This window comes from Equus przewalskii, chromosome 9 (genome assembly GCF_037783145.1).
Source record: "Equus przewalskii isolate Varuska chromosome 9, EquPr2, whole genome shotgun sequence".
NCBI lineage: Eukaryota > Metazoa > Chordata > Mammalia > Perissodactyla > Equidae > Equus > Equus przewalskii.
This window is the reverse complement of record NC_091839.1, coordinates 15,218,174-15,235,574: the sequence shown is the minus strand read 5'-3', so window position 1 is coordinate 15,235,574 and position 17,401 is coordinate 15,218,174. Positions and strand designations below refer to the sequence as shown.

The 17,401-nt window shown below is 65.7% G+C and overlaps 2 protein-coding genes across 4 annotated transcripts in view; one reads left to right on the top strand and one right to left on the bottom strand.

Moving 5' to 3' along the window:
- The first annotated feature begins 57 nt into the window (after positions 1–57).
- On the top strand, positions 58–9,745 carry NKPD1 (NTPase KAP family P-loop domain containing 1). Of its 3 annotated transcripts, XM_070632936.1 has the most exons (5): positions 58–181; positions 937–1,052; positions 1,857–2,291; positions 4,477–4,608; positions 5,906–9,745. In XM_070632936.1, the coding sequence occupies exons 2-5, from the start codon at positions 953–955 to the stop codon at positions 7,699–7,701; spliced, it is 2,463 nt and encodes an 820-aa protein (XP_070489037.1). In that variant the 5' UTR covers positions 58–181; positions 937–952; the 3' UTR covers positions 7,702–9,745. The 3 variants fall into 3 exon arrangements, with proteins under 3 accessions (XP_070489037.1, XP_070489038.1, XP_070489040.1); XM_070632937.1 differs by lacking the exon at positions 1,857–2,291; XM_070632939.1 differs by lacking the exons at positions 58–181; positions 1,857–2,291 and having other exon boundaries at positions 826–1,052.
- Positions 9,746–11,662: 1,917 nt separating this feature from the next.
- The window catches only part of PPP1R37 (protein phosphatase 1 regulatory subunit 37), a 39,918-nt gene continuing 34,179 nt past the window's right edge, over positions 11,663–17,401 (bottom strand). The window contains exons 5-13 of the mRNA XM_070632928.1: positions 16,893–17,012; positions 16,272–16,422; positions 16,006–16,161; positions 14,749–14,861; positions 13,996–14,137; positions 13,743–13,909; positions 12,880–13,618; positions 12,491–12,581; positions 11,663–12,408 (exon numbers count right to left, since the gene is read on the bottom strand). Of these exons, the coding sequence (XP_070489029.1) occupies positions 12,499–12,581; positions 12,880–13,618; positions 13,743–13,909; positions 13,996–14,137; positions 14,749–14,861; positions 16,006–16,161; positions 16,272–16,422; positions 16,893–17,012 (1,671 nt within the window). The 3' untranslated portion in view covers positions 11,663–12,408; positions 12,491–12,498. The remainder of the gene's footprint in view (positions 12,409–12,490; positions 12,582–12,879; positions 13,619–13,742; positions 13,910–13,995; positions 14,138–14,748; positions 14,862–16,005; positions 16,162–16,271; positions 16,423–16,892; positions 17,013–17,401) is intronic.

The window sequence follows — 17,401 nt, the reverse complement described above, 5'->3', positions numbered from 1 at the left end:
AGCAGAGCACGGGACAGGACAGGGCGGGCTTTCTGGGGAAGGGGCGGGGACAGGACGGGCAAACCGGTCGGGCAGCTCGACTCCCAGCTCCGGGGCCTCAGCAGTCGGGCCTGCGCTGACAGCGGAGGACAGGTACAGCAGCTCAGCCGGCAGGGAGCTGGGGCCGCGAGGCTGCCATCAGGTACGGGGGACCCCAGGCCGGGGGGGAGGGCGGCTTGCAGGGGCCACACGCCGGATCCCCCGCCCCCACTGAGCCCAGACCCTCACCCCCTGAGTTTCCCCTGCCCCTCGGCCTCACTTGTCCCGCCCTCCGGACAGCATCCTTTCCTCCCTTCTGCTCTTGGCTCTTTGCGTTTTAAACCCAGTGCACCCATCTCACCCCGAGTTCGCTGAGCCTCTCCCCAAATTGCACCATCGATTCCATTTGCTCCCCCAGAATTCCCCTCCCTCCATCCCCTCATTCAGTCCCCGAATATCCCCAGCCCTGAAATTTCAGCCACTCCGTTGCTCGCTGCCCCCGGCTCCCAGCGTGCTGCTTTCACGTCCCTTCAAACGGCACCAGCCCTCCCCTCCCACGGCGCATCCCCCCAATACCTAATCCCCCCGAATTTTACCCAGCCACCTGCTGGCTCCCACGGTACCCCAGCCCACATCGGCTCAGCACCCCATTGTCCTGGCCTCTTAGGAACTCCCAGGCGCTCCTAAACAGTCCGTCTCACCCACCTCAAATCAGCCCCCGACCCCCACAGCCGCTCTCCATCCTTCATCCGTCCTCCCTCCCAACCTCTCCCTTTTACTGGGGTCTCGCCAGGACCCCAAGCTGGTGGACACGGTCTCTCACTGTCCCAGGTCACAGGGAGCCGTCCTGGGGGTGGGCTCTCTGCCGCTGGTGCTCGAGGGGGCTGGGTGCTGAGCCCACTCTCTCCCTCCCCCCAGCAGGCCCCCCACCACCATGCACAAGCATTACACGGTCCACTTTGCCAAGGGTGCCCTGCCCCCCGGTACCCCCACCGAGTGCTACTTCTTGGACCCGGAGTTGGGGCACCAAAAAGGTAGGGGTTCAGTTTGGGGGGTTCCTGGTGGGGAGAGGCCTGTGAGTGGGGGCTGCTGAGTGGATGGGGGAGTGGAAAGAGAACCTCAGGAAGGAAGCATCACCAGGACCCCCACAGAGGCTTCTGCACAGAGGTCACAGGCAGGGGGGGGACTACAGGCCTGTGGGGGGCCAAAGGTGGGAGCCTGGGCTGGGGATGCCCAGCTGGCCTGCCGCTTCCCCCAGTGTGGGAAGAGTTCCCCTGCTGCAAATTGCCAGGCATGCGGAGACTGCCCCCCACTCTGGGGGGAGCAGTGTGGTGGGAAGGAGGGGTGGGAGAGGGAGCCCCCCCCTACTGAGTGTGTATGAGTGAGGCTGTGATGGCGGGTGCTCGGGGTGGGGAGGGGGCAGTTACCTCCCATTAGGGCCGATTCAGCCTTCTGGGCTCGGGCCCACCCTCCTTCTTCCCAGTCCCCACCCTGTCCCCTCTCCACGGCCACCTCCCATCGCTCCAGCCTCCTGTAGACCAACCAGGTCAGCTCCCGATGGATCCCTCTCAGTCCACCCCCGTGGGGACCCCCCCCAAGGACTGAGGACTTTGGGGTGGCCAGGGCATTGCCCCTCTCCAGCCCCTGCACCTGTTCCCCCACCCATGGGAAAGCACAGAGCCCCGCCGCCCCCCACCCCTCCTCGTTTTTTCTCTGACTTCTCTGGGCCTCAGCTGAGGGATCAGCCCCAGCCTCCACCTGAAGACCTGGCCTGCTTCCTGCCAGTGCCCTCCAGGGGCCAGGACCCAGGCCCAGTCACCCCACTTCCTTCCTTCCAGGATGCTGTCACCAGAGGTGCTGTGACCCAGCGGCCCCTGGAGCCCACAGGCCCTGCCGGCCACCCCCCAAGGTGCGCTGGCAGCTGGCCTACCACAGCCAGGAGGGCTGTGTCAGGGCCCCCCTGCCCCCCATCCTGCAGCAGCAGCAGTGGCAGCCCCAGCCTCCACCTCCCAGCCCCCTGCGGCAGCGGCTCTGCCCGGTTCACGGGGCCCAGAAGGGGCCGCCTGCAACCGCCACTGCCCCCATGGGACCGGCCAGCGCCCCCCAGCTGCCCCCCGCGCCCACCACCTCAGCCACCGCGGCACCCGCCACGGCCAGCAGCAGCCCCGGCCTGCGCTCTACCGCCGGCGCCCTCCTGCAGCCCAGCCGGCCCTCTGCCGCCCGGCCCCTGCCTGCCCCACCAGCCTTCGGCCTCTTCACCTCCTACAGCTCCGGTGCTCACCCAGTCTCCCTGGCTCTGTGCCTGCTGCCTCTCTGCCCACCCGGGCCTGGGGCCTGCCCTCCTCACCCCTGGCTCTGGGCCGTGTCTGGGCGGGCGCTCGTCCCTGACCCTGGGCCTCGGGGAGGGGGGCCGCCTCTGTGTCACCTGTTGGGATGCAAGGCTTCCGGGCCAGGCCTGTGCCCGGAGCCCGGCAGTCTCCCTCCACTGACACCCTGGCTCTGCTTTCTCTCTTCCCAGCCCTCCCTCTCTGGCCCAGCAGGCCACGGAGGACTTGGGCAGGGGTGACAAGCGCCAGCTTGCTGGCTAGCTCTGGTGTGGGGGAGACGGGGCAAGAGAGCAAGAGGTAGGGAGCGGCCTGGGGGATGGAGAGAGCAGCACAGCGAAGAGAGAGACCCACGCACCCCATTCATTCATTCATTCATTCCCCGACTGAGTACTGGACGCCTGCAGTGGGTGCCAAGCTGTCTTCTCGTGGGGCGGGCAGCAGGGTGCAGGGCTGACAGATGGCTGCCCTCATGGAGCTCATGTTCTACGGGCAGTGGGGGGAGACAGGGATGGCAAACAAGCAGGGAAAGTGTAAAAGTGTGTCCCTGGGTGATAATCACGTTGGGGAAAGACAAAGCAGGGAGAGGAGGTAGGGAGCACTGGGGCTTACAAATTAAATAGGGTCATCAGGCGAGGCCTCGTTTAAGGCGACAGATAAGCAAAGATGGGGCGGTTCTCCCAAGGAAGGGGCAGCAGCATCAGCAAAGGCAGACTGAGGTGGCCTGTTCAAGGACAGCGAGGGGGTCAGTGTGGCTGGAGCGGAGGGAGTGAGCGGGAGAGGGCGGCAGGCAGGGCCGGGAGCTGAGTGGGGATGCAGCAGGAATGGACCATGGGAGGCAAGGGTGGGAAGCAGGAGTGCGGGTAGGAGGTGCTGGTGGCCTGACCAGAGAGGTGGCAGCGGAGGTGGGGACACATGGCCGGTTTCCAGGTCTGGGTGGAAAGCAGAGCCACAGCTGAGCAGGGACTCCGGCTCCAGGTCGGCACACAGCCCTGCTCTGGAGCCTCCGGGCCACATAAGCCCATTTCACACACAGGGAAGTAGAGGCTGAACCAGGTGAAGTCCCCCAGTGAGCAGGTCAGCTCCACCGGGGCCACCGCCTCAGCCCACCTTGTCCCCAGTCCTCCTCCTGCCCTCCCGGCTGTGCCCCCAGGCCTAGGGCCGGCCCTCGGTGGATAAGGGCTGGATCCTGCAGCCCATGAGGCCTCTGGGAAAGTGGGCGTGACATCCCCATCACACACTGTGAGGCTGGCCCGGTGCCCCCCAGGGAGTGGTGCTCAGTGGGGCCCCGGGGCAGGGCGCCCTCTGCAGAGTAGACATGGTAGTGCCTGCGCATGGTGCATGGTGCGGGACTTAAGCGGGGATCTATGCCCTAAACGGCCATTCTGGAACGTGGCATTGACCGAGGGCCGCCCCTGGTCAGACCCTTTGGCATCCCACCCTCCAGAAGAGGGGACTAGGCCTTCCAGAGGCATTGCTCTGCCCGGGTCACGCGGAGAAAACAGGGGGACGTGGTGGGGCAGGACCAGAAGGCAGGTCTGCCTGGGCTCGGGCAGGATTCGTGACTCGTGGGCATGGGGTCATGCAGAGGGAGAGAGGTCCAGGTGAGGGTGGCGGGAGCTGAGAGGATCCTGTGGTGGCTGTTCACACTGGAGCCAGGCTAGCAGGGCAGGCGGGAGCTGACACGTGCAACTTCCTAGCGTGGAAAGTGGTGTCTCAAGCATCTGAGAGCCTCGAGTCCCAAGAAAAGCTATGGGACTTTCCCAGGTCAATCACGGGCTGGTGGCTGAGCCTAGTGACCTAGGGCCAGGGCAGCCAAGTTCCCACAGGCCTCTGGGTGGGGGCCTGGCGGGGGAGCCTCCCAGTCTTTACCTGGCGGATCTGGGGCTCAGCTCCCCCTGGAGGTCAGGAGGGCACAGCTGGCCCTGGAACAGGGGGCTGCCGGCAGCCGCAGAAACTTCCCTTCATCCGAGGCTTGACCGGGAGTCACCTCGGGGAGTCAGGGAGGGGAGAGCCGGTGCAGGGAGGGGCTGAGGGGGTGCTCTGGAGGGCAGACGGGGAGGAGGGTGGAGCCCAGGCAGCCTCACTGACTCCATTTCCCCACCTCCACCCCCTCCCCAACCCCGGCCCCCAGATATCCTGACAGAGGATGACGTCTACTGCAGCTGCCTGGCCAAGACCCTCTGCCACGTGCCTGTCCCCGTGACGGTGGGTTTCTACGCCTCCTTCGGCTGCCGCCTGCACATGATGCTGGACAAGATCACTGGTGAGGATCGGCGTGCGCTGGGGGAGGGGGAGGAAGGGACTGAGGCCTCTGTCCCTCCCAGCCCCGGGCTTCTCCAAGACCAGCTCGCCCCTGAGGCCAGGCTGCCCCAGTCCAGGTGCCCAAAAGTCAGCATTAACCAGGTCCCTCCCCCCGCCCCCGGCCTCCGACCCCGGGTCCCTGCTCCAGTTTCCTCTCTGGCCTCCTGGCCTCCGGTGTCACCCCCCACCCCCACCAAAACCACTTCAAGGAATCTTTCGAAGATACAGATCTGGCCCTGTCCTTCCCCTGCTCAAAAGCCTTCTATGGCTCCCCAGCACCCTTGGGAGAAAGACCAGGTTCCTCACCGAGGCTGCCAGCTCCTGCCAAGTCCCTACTGTCCTCTGTGCCCCCTGGGACCCATTTCTTCTCCTCAGCCCTGGCCCTGGCCCCCACAAGACCCCCAACAGAGAGATGTTCACTGAGGACAGGAGCTGAAACCTGGCCAGGTTCCACAGCTGGGCGGACCTGGTTCAAACCCTGCCAGAGCTCAGACCCCAGCCGCAGTGGTGGCCAGGGGGCTGGAGGTGACTCATTTCCGTGTGCGAGCCCTGCTGAGCATCTGCTAAAGAAGCCCACGTCTGCCCTTTGTTGTCAACTACAGACGGGATCATGGGAGGGGAAAGATTAGGCTGTAAGGAACAAGGAAACAGCGCAGGAGCTCCTCTGTGCCCGCTGACTCCCACGCCTGCCCACTCACTCCTTCACCGACCTCCGAGCAGGCACATCCTGCTCCAACCTCTCAGGTCCCATCCTTCAGACGTTCCCCCAGCACTTCCTGCGTGCCCAGGGGCCGCCGGGTAACCAAGATAACCAGGGACCTGCCCTTCCTGGACTCACGGTCTGGCGCAGGAGACAGACCTGTCCCCAGACAGTGACGACCCGGAGTGGGCAGGGCCTGGGGATCAGGGAGGGCTTCCTGGAGGAGGAGACGGGCTGAGCTGAGAGCTGCCTGAGGAGGAGGAGGACCAGGAAGCCAGGAATCTCAGACCAGGGCTGTGACACCCTAGCTGCCCCTCACTTCTCTTCCTCAGCACCTCGCGTGCATCCTTTAATCCCTCACAGCCTTCCCCGCCCCCTCTCTCCCCGACTTCTGCCCACCCCGACCCTCGGCCTCGCCCTCAGACCTCTTCGGTCCAAGCCCCCAAGCCCGGCTCCTGGCGTCTCCTGGCGCCCCTGCCCCGGCTCCCGGGCTCAGATCCAGGCCCCGCCCCCCGCGCCCGCCGCTCACGCGGTCCCCGCCCCCCCCCCCCCCCCGCAGCGCTGATGCAGCAGGAGGCGGAGCAGCGCGAGGCCGAGGAGCTGCGGCGCGTGCAGTGGCGGCCGCGGTCGGTGCGCGGCTGGGGCTTCCCGCAGCTGCTGTGGTACCTGGTGTTCCTGCGGCCTGTCATCACCGAGGTGCACCTGCGGCGCAAGAACGTGAAGTTCCTGTTCATCCGCTTCAGCGCCTGGCAGTACGCGGGCACCGACAAGCTGTGGGCCGGCCTGGTGACCACGCTGTGCGAGGGCATCCGCCACCACTACGGCGCGCTGCCCTTCAGCGTGTACTCGGTGCTGGGCAACAAGCCGGGCACGTCGCCGGGCCTCTGCCAGCGCGAGTGGCACTGCCGGCTCCGCGTGTGCCTGGCGCTGCTGGCGCTGCTGGCCGCGCTGTGCCTGGGGGTGGGCCTGCTCTACCTGTCGGTGGGCGCCCGCGCGCCGGGCCACGGCGGCGCCAGCCTGCTGCGCGTGTTCGGCGGCGCGGCCACCACGCTGTCGGGCTCGGGGCTGCTCATGGCCGTGTACTCGGTGGGCAAGCACCTGTTCGTGAGCCAGCGCAAGAAGATCGAGCGGCTGGTGTCGCGCGAGAAGTTCGGCAGCCAGCTGGGCTTCATGTGCGAGGTGAAGAAGGAGGTGGAGCTGCTCACCGACTTCCTGTGCTTCCTGGAGATCTACCAGCGGCGCCGGCTGCGCGTCGTGCTCGAGGTCACCGGGCTGGACACGTGCTACCCTGAGCGCGTGGTGGGCGTGCTCAACGCCATGAACACGCTGCTGTCCGACAGCCACGCGCCCTTCATCTTCATCCTGGTGGTGGACCCCAGCATCCTGGCCGCGTGCCTGGAGAACGCCGGCTCCATGAAGGGCACGGCCGACAACGGCTACCTCTTCCTCAACCGCACCGTCACGCTGCCCTTCTCCGTGCCCATCATGGGCCGCCGCACCAAGCTGCGGTTCCTGCACGACGCCGTGCAGAGCCGCGACGACCTGCTCTACCGCGAGCTGACGCGCAAGCTGCGGCCGCCGTGCGGGGGCGCGGGCGGCGAGGGCGAGGAGCTCCTGGAGGGGGAGACGCAGGCGGGGGGCGAGCGCGCGCAGGGCCGCATCGACGCCGAGGCGGCGCGCCGCATCCAGGAGGCTCTCTTCTGCCTGCACGACGAGCGCGACTGCCTCTACGAGTACGTGCCCGACAACGTGGTGTCCATGCGGCGCATCGTCAACACCGTGCCCATCACCGTGCGCCTGCTGCAGCAGCAGCAGGGCAGCTTCGGGGGCCCCACGCCGCGCCAGGCCGTGGCGTGGGTCGTGCTGGCCAACCAGTGGCCGTGCCGCCTCAGCTGGGCGCTGCAGTGCCTGGAGGACCGGCAGCAGGCCGGGGGCGCGCCCGAGGCCAGCGCGCGCCTCTGGGACGTGTTCTGCGACAACAGCTGCGAGCTGCACACTATGACCAAGGCGTTGCAGAACGTGCTCGACCTGGACGGCGACCCCGAACTTTTCGAGCGCTTCCTGGGCGCCGACTTCCCCTTCACGGTGAGGGAGGCGCAGAGCCTGCTGCGCTGCACCGTCAACCTGGACCACTCCATCCGCCGCCGCATGGGCCTCATCCGGGCTGTCAGCGCGCTCAAGCCGCCTGAGCCGCCCAAGTCCCATGCTGGCGACGACCCCCACGCCACCACTGGAGCCAACTCCCCTCGGGCGGCTGTGTCAGGCCACACTGCAGGGCACGCCCCTGCACAAGGCAACGAAGCCCGCCACCCCCGGGACCGGGCACACGGGGGCAAGCCAAGGACCATGGCCTGAGCGCCCCTCCCTCAGGGGGAATCCAACCCAGGTGGGCCTTGAATGGAGGACTTGGGGGCCAGCAGGAGGCCACAGCTCTGTTCCCCCAGATGAGGGTAGATGGGGCCCAAGGTCCACAGACTGCAACCTGTTGTGGCCACATTCCCCAGGTGAACCTGTGAGCTGGAGAAAGCTGCTGGCAGCAGCCACCAGGAGCACGGCAGTGTGTCAGTACCCGGTCTAAAAACCACACAGAAGGCCCAGTGAGGAACTCAGGGTTCAAGTGCAATAAATCAAGGTGTGAAAGCCCCCAGTGGTCTTCGTGCCGCGGTCTCCCCGGCTCAGCGAGCGCTGGGAACCAGGCTGCCCCGTCCTGCCAAGCCCGCTTCAGCCCCAGGGAGTTGCTCAGCCTCAGCTGGCATCCTTGGTGGCAGGAGGGGCTGTGGGGGCGGCGGGCGAGGCCACCAGGCAGGGGAGATGAAGAACGGATGTGCAGTTGACTCAGGCAATGGAGAGCACCCAGGCCTCAGGGCATTGGGTCCTTGTCCCCATGCCCTAGCCTGTCCCTCTGTGGGCAGGGCAGGAGCTGGCATTTCCGAGGGTGGTGTCCCCGGTGACCTCAGCGGGCCGTTCCACTCTCGGGGTGGCTCCACCCCCCCATAATGGGTTAATTAGGCCTCAATGGCACCTTAGCCAGTGGGGCGGGCAGACAAGTCACTATCCAGGGGTGCCTGCCTTACGAGTCACTCCAGGGCCACTTAAGGGCCACCTGATGAACCCTTTGACAAAGACAGGGAAGTTGAGGCGCAGAGAGGGGGCATGTGTAGGCCATACAGAGTCGGAGCTAGAGCCAGGCCGAGCTGTGGCTTTCCCCAGGGCTGGACTCTGCCTGCCCAGCTCCCCACCTTCCTCTTCCACCAGTGGGACAGAGACCTAGGATGCGTGTGTCACTCCTCCAGGCAGCTTCCCGCTCCTCATTGGTCAAAGAGCCACACACTCAGGGCTGTGGCAGGCCCAGTCTTGTGGGGGAGCGAGGACCCACACTTAACCTACCCTGTGTGCCCCAAGGTCGAGGGCGTGACCTCTGAGCCAAGGCCCTGAGGGCTGAGGGGACAACCCAGAGGGAGCCAAGAGCGCTGCGAAGGCACCCACCCTCAGGCTATGCGACCTGGTGGGGGACTGACCTCCTGTGCCTTGGCTCCAAGGCTGGGCGCGGCACCCCAACACCCCTGGCCAGCGGCTGCTTCACAGGCTGCAGGGCAGAGCGCGCCTGTGATGGACAGGAGCTGTCAGGACAGAGGCTGTTCTCCAACCCCGGCGTGGCTAAGCTGGGGGGATGAACCTGGACCTGCTGGGAGATGCTTTCCAACAGCAGGGAGAGCCTGCACAAGCAGCCGCCGCGGAGAGCCCCTTGGGGCCTCGGGACACTGTTAGGTCCGTGTCTCTGGAGACGTGCTCGTGGAGCCAACGTCCCTTCCCTCGGGCCTCCCTTAAGCCAGTCTGCCTCGGGCTTCTGTTTTTACCACCTGAGGTCCAGGCTGAAAACAAACGGGGCCCAGGAGTGGGTGCTGCCAGACAAGACGAACCCGTGGCCTTGGCCGGAGGTCAGGAGAGGACTGAGGAGCCCCAGCCCCAGGGAGGAGCTGTGGTCCCTGTATCAAGGTGCCGGGCAGTGGCCAACTGTTGCCTGTTTCTCTTAGCCTCTGACCACGTGCCTGCCAAAGATAGTGATTTTGGAGACCATTAAAAAACAAAACAAAACCCAAACAGGAAGAGTGGCTGGGTGAGGCCCCCAGCACTCGCGGCCCCTCCATAGTGGGAGGCTTTTCTGGAAGCTGAGAGGCCTGGGGCTGGTTCTCACTGACATAAGGGAGTGAAAGTGCTGTGCGTCCCTCCCGACCGTGGCAACGAGTTACGCAGCAGGCCTGCCCTCTGCACGCTCCCATCTGCCCGCTGGAGGCAGGGACGCCTGGAACCCAGGGGGCAGCAGAGCCGTAGGGGGGAGATCAGCTGCCAGACCCTGAACTGCCATGGGCGTGAAAATAAATGTCTCCTATGTTAGGTCGTCAGCGTCTTTAACATTTGGTACAGCGTCCAGCCAGGCATTAAGACAGACCCCTTGTGTCTTTATGAGCTCGGGCGATGCCTGGGTGGCTGAAGGCGAAGGAAAGAAAATACTTGGTGGAGAGGATCCCCCCTGTGATCCAGGACCCCCGAGTCGGAAAACTGGGAGCCCTGCAGAGCTGCTCTCAGTGTCCTGCGGCTGCCGCAACCAGGGCCCACCCACTGGGTGGCTGAGGACAATGGGAACTCATTCTCCCACACTTCTGGAGGCCAGACGTCAGCAGGGCTGTGTACCCCCTGAAACCTGCAGGGGGTCCCCCCTGGCCTCGCCCAGATTCCGGCGCTCTGCCGGCCGGCCACGTTCCTTGGCTGGTGGCTGCACCACTCCAGTCCTCTGTGGTCACAGTGCTGGGTCTTCACATTATCTTCCCTCTGTGCGTGTCTGTGTCCTAATTTCCCGTTTACGAGGACACTAGTCACACTGGATCAGGGCCCACCCTCTGACCTCATTTTAACTTGAGTGCCTCTGTGCACACTGTTTCCCAAGAAGGCCCCACTCTCAGGTCCTGGGGTAGGACTTCGCGTATCTTTGTGTGTGTGTAGGGGTCGAAATTCAACCTTGGAGGGTTGGAAAGGCCTAGTTCCTTCCTGCAGCTAAATTTACTGCAAGGGAGGGGCGAGGCTGGGAGCAGACCCCCAGCCCCTCACAGGCCCCACCCAAGGGACAGGTACGCCAAGCCCCCCCAGTCCAGCCTGTTGATCACCCAGCCTTGAGGTGGAGGCAGAGGGCGAAGGGGATGATGGGTGGGCAACCAACACTGCTGCCTACAGCTGCCACTGGGGTTGGTTCCTGGGCAACAGCTAAAACCGACCAAGGACGTATTGAGATGTGGGGGCTGTTCTGAGGGACGCCCACCTGGCACCACACTGTGGCTTCTCACCATCCCGAGACACACCTCAGTCTCCCAGGAAGGGGGCTGAAGGAAGGACAGCCTGGGGGGCCTTGTTGCACCACCACCTCACCCCCAATCCCAGCGGCACCAGCTGGAGGACGATGCGGGCCGGAGCTCGGGACTGGGATGCAGGGTGGGACACTCGGGTGGCTGATGTGCATGGCTCCCCTGAGCCCTGCCCAGACGGGGGTCCTAACGGTGACTGTCCTGGGAGCAGTTAGGACACTGGTGGGTGCCAGTGGCTGAAGAGCAAACTGACTCTGGCCGAAGTAGGGAAGGTGTTCATCCCAGATGCCAGGGGGCTGGGGGCAGCCTCCAGGGTTTGTGCAGGAGCTGAGCGGTACCAGGGCTCTGGGCCAGCGACACTGCCATCCCCATAACCTGCCCACCGCGTCTCTACCCGCCCCGTGTTGGCCTCCCACGTGGGAAAGAAGCGGTGCCTGAGAGGGCCTTGCCCCTTTGGGGAGTTCTCTCGTTTTGTGATTCCCAAGAAATGCCCCACAGCCCCCCCGCCACCCCCCCCTCCAGCGCTGGGGGCACACACACCCCTGAATGTCTTCGGCCACCACAACAGGCTGGCGTCTGTTCTCCTCGAGCCACAGGTGATGGGGCAGAGGAATGACCTCTGACCTGAGCACTGCATCCATCACCCTGAGACCTAGGCCGGAAGCTGGAAGACGCCTGAGGGGTGTGTCCCTCTGAAGGCAGGCAGGTGTAAACAGCACTGTGCGTGAGGCAGCTGGATGGGACAGAGGCGCGCAGACACGCGGAGGACGGCTCCGAGGCGGGAAGGTTGTGGGAAGAAGTGGCTTTCGCCTGTCCAGCCTCGTTTTCCTCCGGGGGCCCCTGCCCGTGTCCCAGCAGATGCTCCTGGCCCGGGCGCTGTCTGGCCCTGCCCGCCCCTCCCTGTGCCCCAAAGCCCCACAGGGCCCCAGGATCCGCAGAGGCAGAGAGCAGGCAGATGGTGCACCCAGCTCTGGTTTATTAGAAAAGGTGTGAACAGAATTGCACCGACAGGAGTAGGCCCTCCCCCCCCCGCCCCCCCACGCCCCCCCCCACCGGGCTGTAGTGCCTCTCAGGGCGCAGCCTCCAGTGGCCTGGACAGCAGGGTCTCCAGAGCCCCGGCTGCTCCCCCCAGCTCCCTGATAGATTTATTGCACTTAAGAAAAAGAAAGCTCTGATCCTCCGCTCCCATCTCCCCCCACCACCCCGAGCCCCGCGCCCACCCTGTCGGGGCTGCTCTACCGCCAACCACCACCGTCACGCACCGCCCTCCCAAGCCATGCCTCCTGCCTGGACCTGTGCCCAGGGCCACGGGGGGACCACCCCACCACCACCCAGGATTCCTGCCCTGTACAGGGCAAGCCTGGCCAGACAAGCCCTCTGGAAAAGGGGCCTGGCCTTGTGGCCAAAGTCCTTGGAGACTTCCTCCCCCTCCTCCTCCTCCTCTTTCTCTCTCCTCCTTCCATCCACCCCCAGCCCAGAGTCTTCGAGCGCCAAGTGTGGACACATAAATACAAGTGCTTAAGTCAGGGCAGGCAGGCCCACTCCCTGCAGCTCCTGCACCCTGTGTAGTGTTGCTGTGGGGGGCGGGGGTCCCCAGAAAGGCCCCCACACCCCTGGCGTCCGGGCCTCAGGAAGACTGGGCTGGGGGTGCGCGGATCTTGGGGCTCCGGCCTCAGCTCATCGAAGACCGATGGGAAAGAAGGAACTTGGGGAGGAGATGAGGAGGCCCATCAGGCCAGGGCTCCATCATGGCCCCGGCCCCGGCCCCGGGCCCAGCCCTCGCTCACCTAAAGTGTCACAGTGTCTCCTGCCCGGATTCCTGACTGGCTTCCAGAAGCAGCTCCTCGAGCTCCTTCTCGTTCTTGGAGCAGCTCAGTTCTGTGAGGGGAGAGCGGGCGGGGAGCCCCCAGTCAAGGGGGCAGGGATGTGGGGACCAGCCCATCCCCACAAGCCCTGCCCAAGCCAGACCCCCCAGGGCAGCACAGGGCCCAGGGACCACTGAGACCATCAGACTCCAGTCGACAAATCTTACGTGTGACTCCCCTAGGGAGCACTCTCAGGGGTGCAAGGGAAGCCAGGTGGGGACGGAGGATCAAGGGCCATTTTAAAGAGGAGGAAACTGAGGATGCTCACACAGCACCCAGGGGCCCCTGTCCGGCCCCAGAGCTCTCCTCACCGTGTTCTAGGCCACAGCTGCCCGTCTTGGCCTCAGGCCCCGGGGGTGGCTCTGGGGGCAGTGCGAGGGCAAACTCGGGCTTCAGGCCGTTGGGCAGGGGTGGCCCTGGCTGAGGCGGCTCTGCCTGTGGCTGAGGCTCCGATGACCCGGGGTCCCAAGTGCCAACAGCCGCAGCTGGCGGTAGGGCAGGTGAGGGCGGCGGGGAGGATAAGGCAGGGGGGGAGGGCGGACAAGGAGGGGCAGGGGGGGAAGGAGGGGCAGGGGGCACAGGTGGCTCTGCCCTCTCAGGTGGACTCTCCACCCGGGTCACCACAAACACCTTGTGGCCCCGGCCCGGGCTGGACACGGAAATGCGCTGCTCGGTGAGGGAGGAGGGGCTGCCTGGGGGACTCCTGTCCCCAGGGTGCAGGGAGTCCGTGGGGGGCACCAGGGCGGGGCAGGGGGCCTCCGCCCTCTCCCCGTCCTCCTCCTCCCCGTCCTCGCCCTCGGAGTCTGAGTCTGAGTCTGAGTCTGGCCCGGGCGCGGGCCCTGGGGCCCCATTCTCCTGCGCCTCGGCGGCGGGCTCGTCCCCAGGCTCCTGGCCGGGCTGGGGCTCGGTGACGGTGATCTCGGGCATGGAGGCTGACAGCTGCAGCCGCTGCTCCTTCTCCTCCCGCTCACGCGCCAGCACAAAGTTGCGCTTGCAGCCATTCTGGATCTCAGCGAGCAGCGCCTTCTGCGTCTCGATGAAGCTCTTCACCTGTGGGCGGAGTGGCCTGGCTAGGGCTCGGGGTGGCCGCCCGCCCTGTGGCGGGGCCTGGGGTTGCCCCAGGCCGGCCCTGCTCCCCCAAACCTGCGTGCAGCCACAGGAAAAGCCAGCTCACCGCCTCCTTCTTGGGCTCACGGTCAAGGTCCAGGCGCAGCAGGGAATGGTTCACCTTGAGGGCCAACGACAGTGCCATGAGCCCGCCCGTCTTGATCTCGTTCTCCCGAAGGTCCAGTCTCAGGAGGCGGGGGCTCTCGGCGATGAACTCCGCCACTGCCACCGCGCCTGGGAGGGGGACCGCAGGGGCTGGCCACGGGCCCACGCCCGCCTGGCCGCCCCCAGCCCGGCCCGCAGCCCTCCCTGCACCCTACCCTCGCACGTGAGCTTGGTGGAGGCCAGGCCGAGGCGCAGCACGCTGCGGTTGCCGATGAGGCCGTTCTTGAGGTTACGCACGCCCTCATTGCCGATGGGGTTGTGGCCCAGGTTCAGCGTCTCCAGGCTCTGGGTGTGTGGCTGGAGGGGGCAGCAGTGAGAGTGAGGAAAGGCCCAGAAAGCAGTCAGGAGAGGCAAAGCCACGCTGGCTCAGCAGTGCCGCCAGGTGAGAGAGCCAGCACGCTTATGCTCAGGGCCGCACCCCTCGCACCATCAGTGCCTCCCCGGGCACCAGCTGCCTGGTGCATCCCCAGCCTCCAAGCATCCAGCCCACCTGCGCCCACAGCCCGGGCCACCTCTGCCCCTTGGCATGCCAAGGATGCGGCACAGGCCCCGCCTGGGTCCTCCCAACCTGGGAGGAGTCCCAGTGCCTGCAGACTCGCTGCAGATACCGCACTGTAAGAAGCCGAGAGACGGCGACGGCTCCCAGAGACATTAACTCTACACAAAGCAGGCGTGCCCGGCACGAAGCGCAGTCCCAGGCCACAGCGCTGAGCGCAGAGACGAGTGAGGAAGGGCCACTCTCCTCGGGCAAAGAGGATGGGGCTGAAGGAAGACCAAGCAGGCCAACAGGAGCAGGTGAGGGGTTCTGGAAGCTTAAGGATGAGTGTGCCTCGGAGCCACACCGGGTGGAAGAGGACCGGGTTGGGAGCCAGGCCGTGGCACTGCCCTCCCCTCTCCGAGCGACTCACCAGCGTCATGCCCAGGAAGGCCATGCCCGTGTGCGTGAGCTGGTTGTTCCACAGCACCAGGGTCGCCAGCCCCTTCCTCTGCTCCTTGAGGCCCTCGCAGATGTAGGCCAGACCTGGGGGAGGCCCGTGGACAAGTCCGTCTGGGGTCCAGGCGCCTCCCCAGGGGACACCAGCGCGGTGGGACTGCCACCCTGCCAGCACTCAGCAGCTCCCAGGGCTCCGCCCCCCGTCTGCCCAGCCCACAGCTCGGCGGCCACCTCCTGCTGCCGCACCCCTCCCTCGGGCTGGGCCGGCACACAGGCTCCCCTGATCCCTGGGATCCCGGGCGGGAGGAAACATTCCTCCCGGGCACCCAGATGAAGGCCTCTGCAGTCGCTTCAGATCTTCACTCAAATGACCTCCCACGTGACAGTCCCTGGCCAGCCCACCCTCCAGCCCACCCCTGCTGCTGTATTTTCCTCCAGAGCACGTCTCACCATCTGACAGACCCGCCGCATGATTAATTTATCTTGGCTTTGCCCAGGGCAGAGACCTCTGTCTCACAGCCGTGAGTGCACATGGTGGGTGTTCAGTGAACGTGCCGGCTGGGCCTGGCCCCCCCAGGGGAGGGCACTGGCCTCGCCAGCCCACTCTGCCCCGCTCTTCCTTCACTGAGGCCAGGGCACCTACCCGATGGTGCCCAGGTCACATCGCCCTCCCAGGGTGAAATCCATTCCTCCCGCTGATGGCCACCCACCACTCCCTCTTCTCGTCTCACTCACCTCATGGCTTGTTAGGGCTTTTCCCCAAAAGATCCAACATCCAAGCTCCTTCCCACCTCTGGGCCTTTGCTCTTGCTGTTCCCTCTACCTGGATTCTCTTCCCAGGCTTTTCAAATGGCTGGGTCCATCCTCAGCCTCCGCAGGGGCGCCCCGAGGCCGCCTCCCAGCACTATCCCAACAACCTTGTCCCCTCCAGGGCACTTATCCTAGATTGTAATTACTTTATCTGTTCAGTACCTCACCTCAACCTGCAGGTCTCTGCTGAGCTGTCCCTTCCTCCAGGAAGCCCTCCCTGATCCCCAGACTGGGTCAGACATCTGCTCTGGGCTCCTGCAGCCCAGCCCTGCCCAGTCTGGGTCGTCGCTGCCTGAGGATGGGCTGTGAGCCCCATGAGGGCAAGGCTGAGACGGTCTTGGCCACCACTGTGTCTCCAGCACCGCCGGGCACCTGGCCGGGCACACAGTGCTAGGGTTGGGTGGGCAGACCTAGCACACACCTGAGTCCAGCACGTGGTTGTTACGGAGGTCCAGGATCTGCAGGGAGCAGTTGAACTTGAGCAGGTTGCCCAGCTGGGCTGAGTCCTGCAGGCCGTTGAGCTTGTTGTCAGCTAGGTACAGCTCCCGCAGATTCATGTTCATCTTCAGGGCTGTGGCTGGGGGAGCAGGGAGGGGCCATGACTGGCCGCCCGAGGGAGCTGGGCAACAGCCCCGGCCCACGAGGGCTGGGCATCACGGCTCAGCCTCCCCCAGGCCTGGGGCTCACCGAGCAGCATGAGGGGCCGGCCCGACAGGCTGGCGTTCTCCAGGTGCAGCACCGCCAGGCTGCTGCGGATGCGCAGGGCACGGGCCACGAAGGGTGCCGAGTGGTCCAGCAGGGGTGTGTTCCGGGCGTCCAGGTACTGCAGGCAGCTTGTCTGAGGGGCAGGTGCGGGGTGGGTCAGGCTGGCTCCAGCCCACTCTGTGTGGGGAGCCTCCCACCCTGCGTCCCCGTGGCTGGTGAGGGAAGGCCCAGCCTGGGGTCCCAGGGCGAGCGAAGCAGCATAGGTGACAGCCGAGCTCCCTGACGGCTGTGCGGCAGAGAAGCCCTGTATGTGAATGAAATGGGGGGCGACTACAGCCGCCTCCAGGGACATGATCACCTCAGAGGGATACAATCGGGCAAGGGTGGGAGGAAGGACAGCATTCGTAGGCACCAGGGCAGGATGGACACAGGGCACCTCTGGGCACTGCTTTCCCACTGGCCTGAAGCTGGAGCCTGGCACCCCATGACGGCCCACGCTCTGAGGCCTCCTGTAACGGGGCTCTAAGGGCAGGGGCCCCGGGAAAGCGCTGCCCCCTGTGCCCAGTCCCCTCCATCCCGGAGGCTGCTGGGGGAGGCGCCCACCTTGCGCATCATGTGGGCAGCGGCCTGCCAGCCCCGGGTGCCGATGTGCTTGTTGAAGGAGATGTTGAGGTGGGTGGCTGACTCATAGTACTCGATCATGTCGAAGAGCGCCGAGGCTCCCTGGGGGCACAGGCCATGGGGCTGAGCCAGTGGGTGGGGAGAGCCTGAGGCTGCCCCAGCGCCTGGGGGCCGGGAGCGCCCTCCCCCTTCCCTGCTGCAGTCAGCCTGCCACCCGCCTCCTCCCGCTCCTCCCCCCTGGGGTCCCGCCCAGCGTGCTGCTGACCAGGACGGGCTCCGCAGCGCTCCAGCACCCCTTCCCCTAGGTCTCCTTATTGCCCCAGACCGGGAGCCCCAAACCCTGGGCTCCTCGTGGCCTCTGAGTGTGGGAAGGTGAGGATAGCTGGACCTCAATGGGGCAGCTCAAATTCTGCCCTCAGGGTGCTCTGATCCTCGGGGCCCACACCTCCTCCCCCTTAGACCCGGCTCTCCAGTCTCTCCCTTGCTCACAA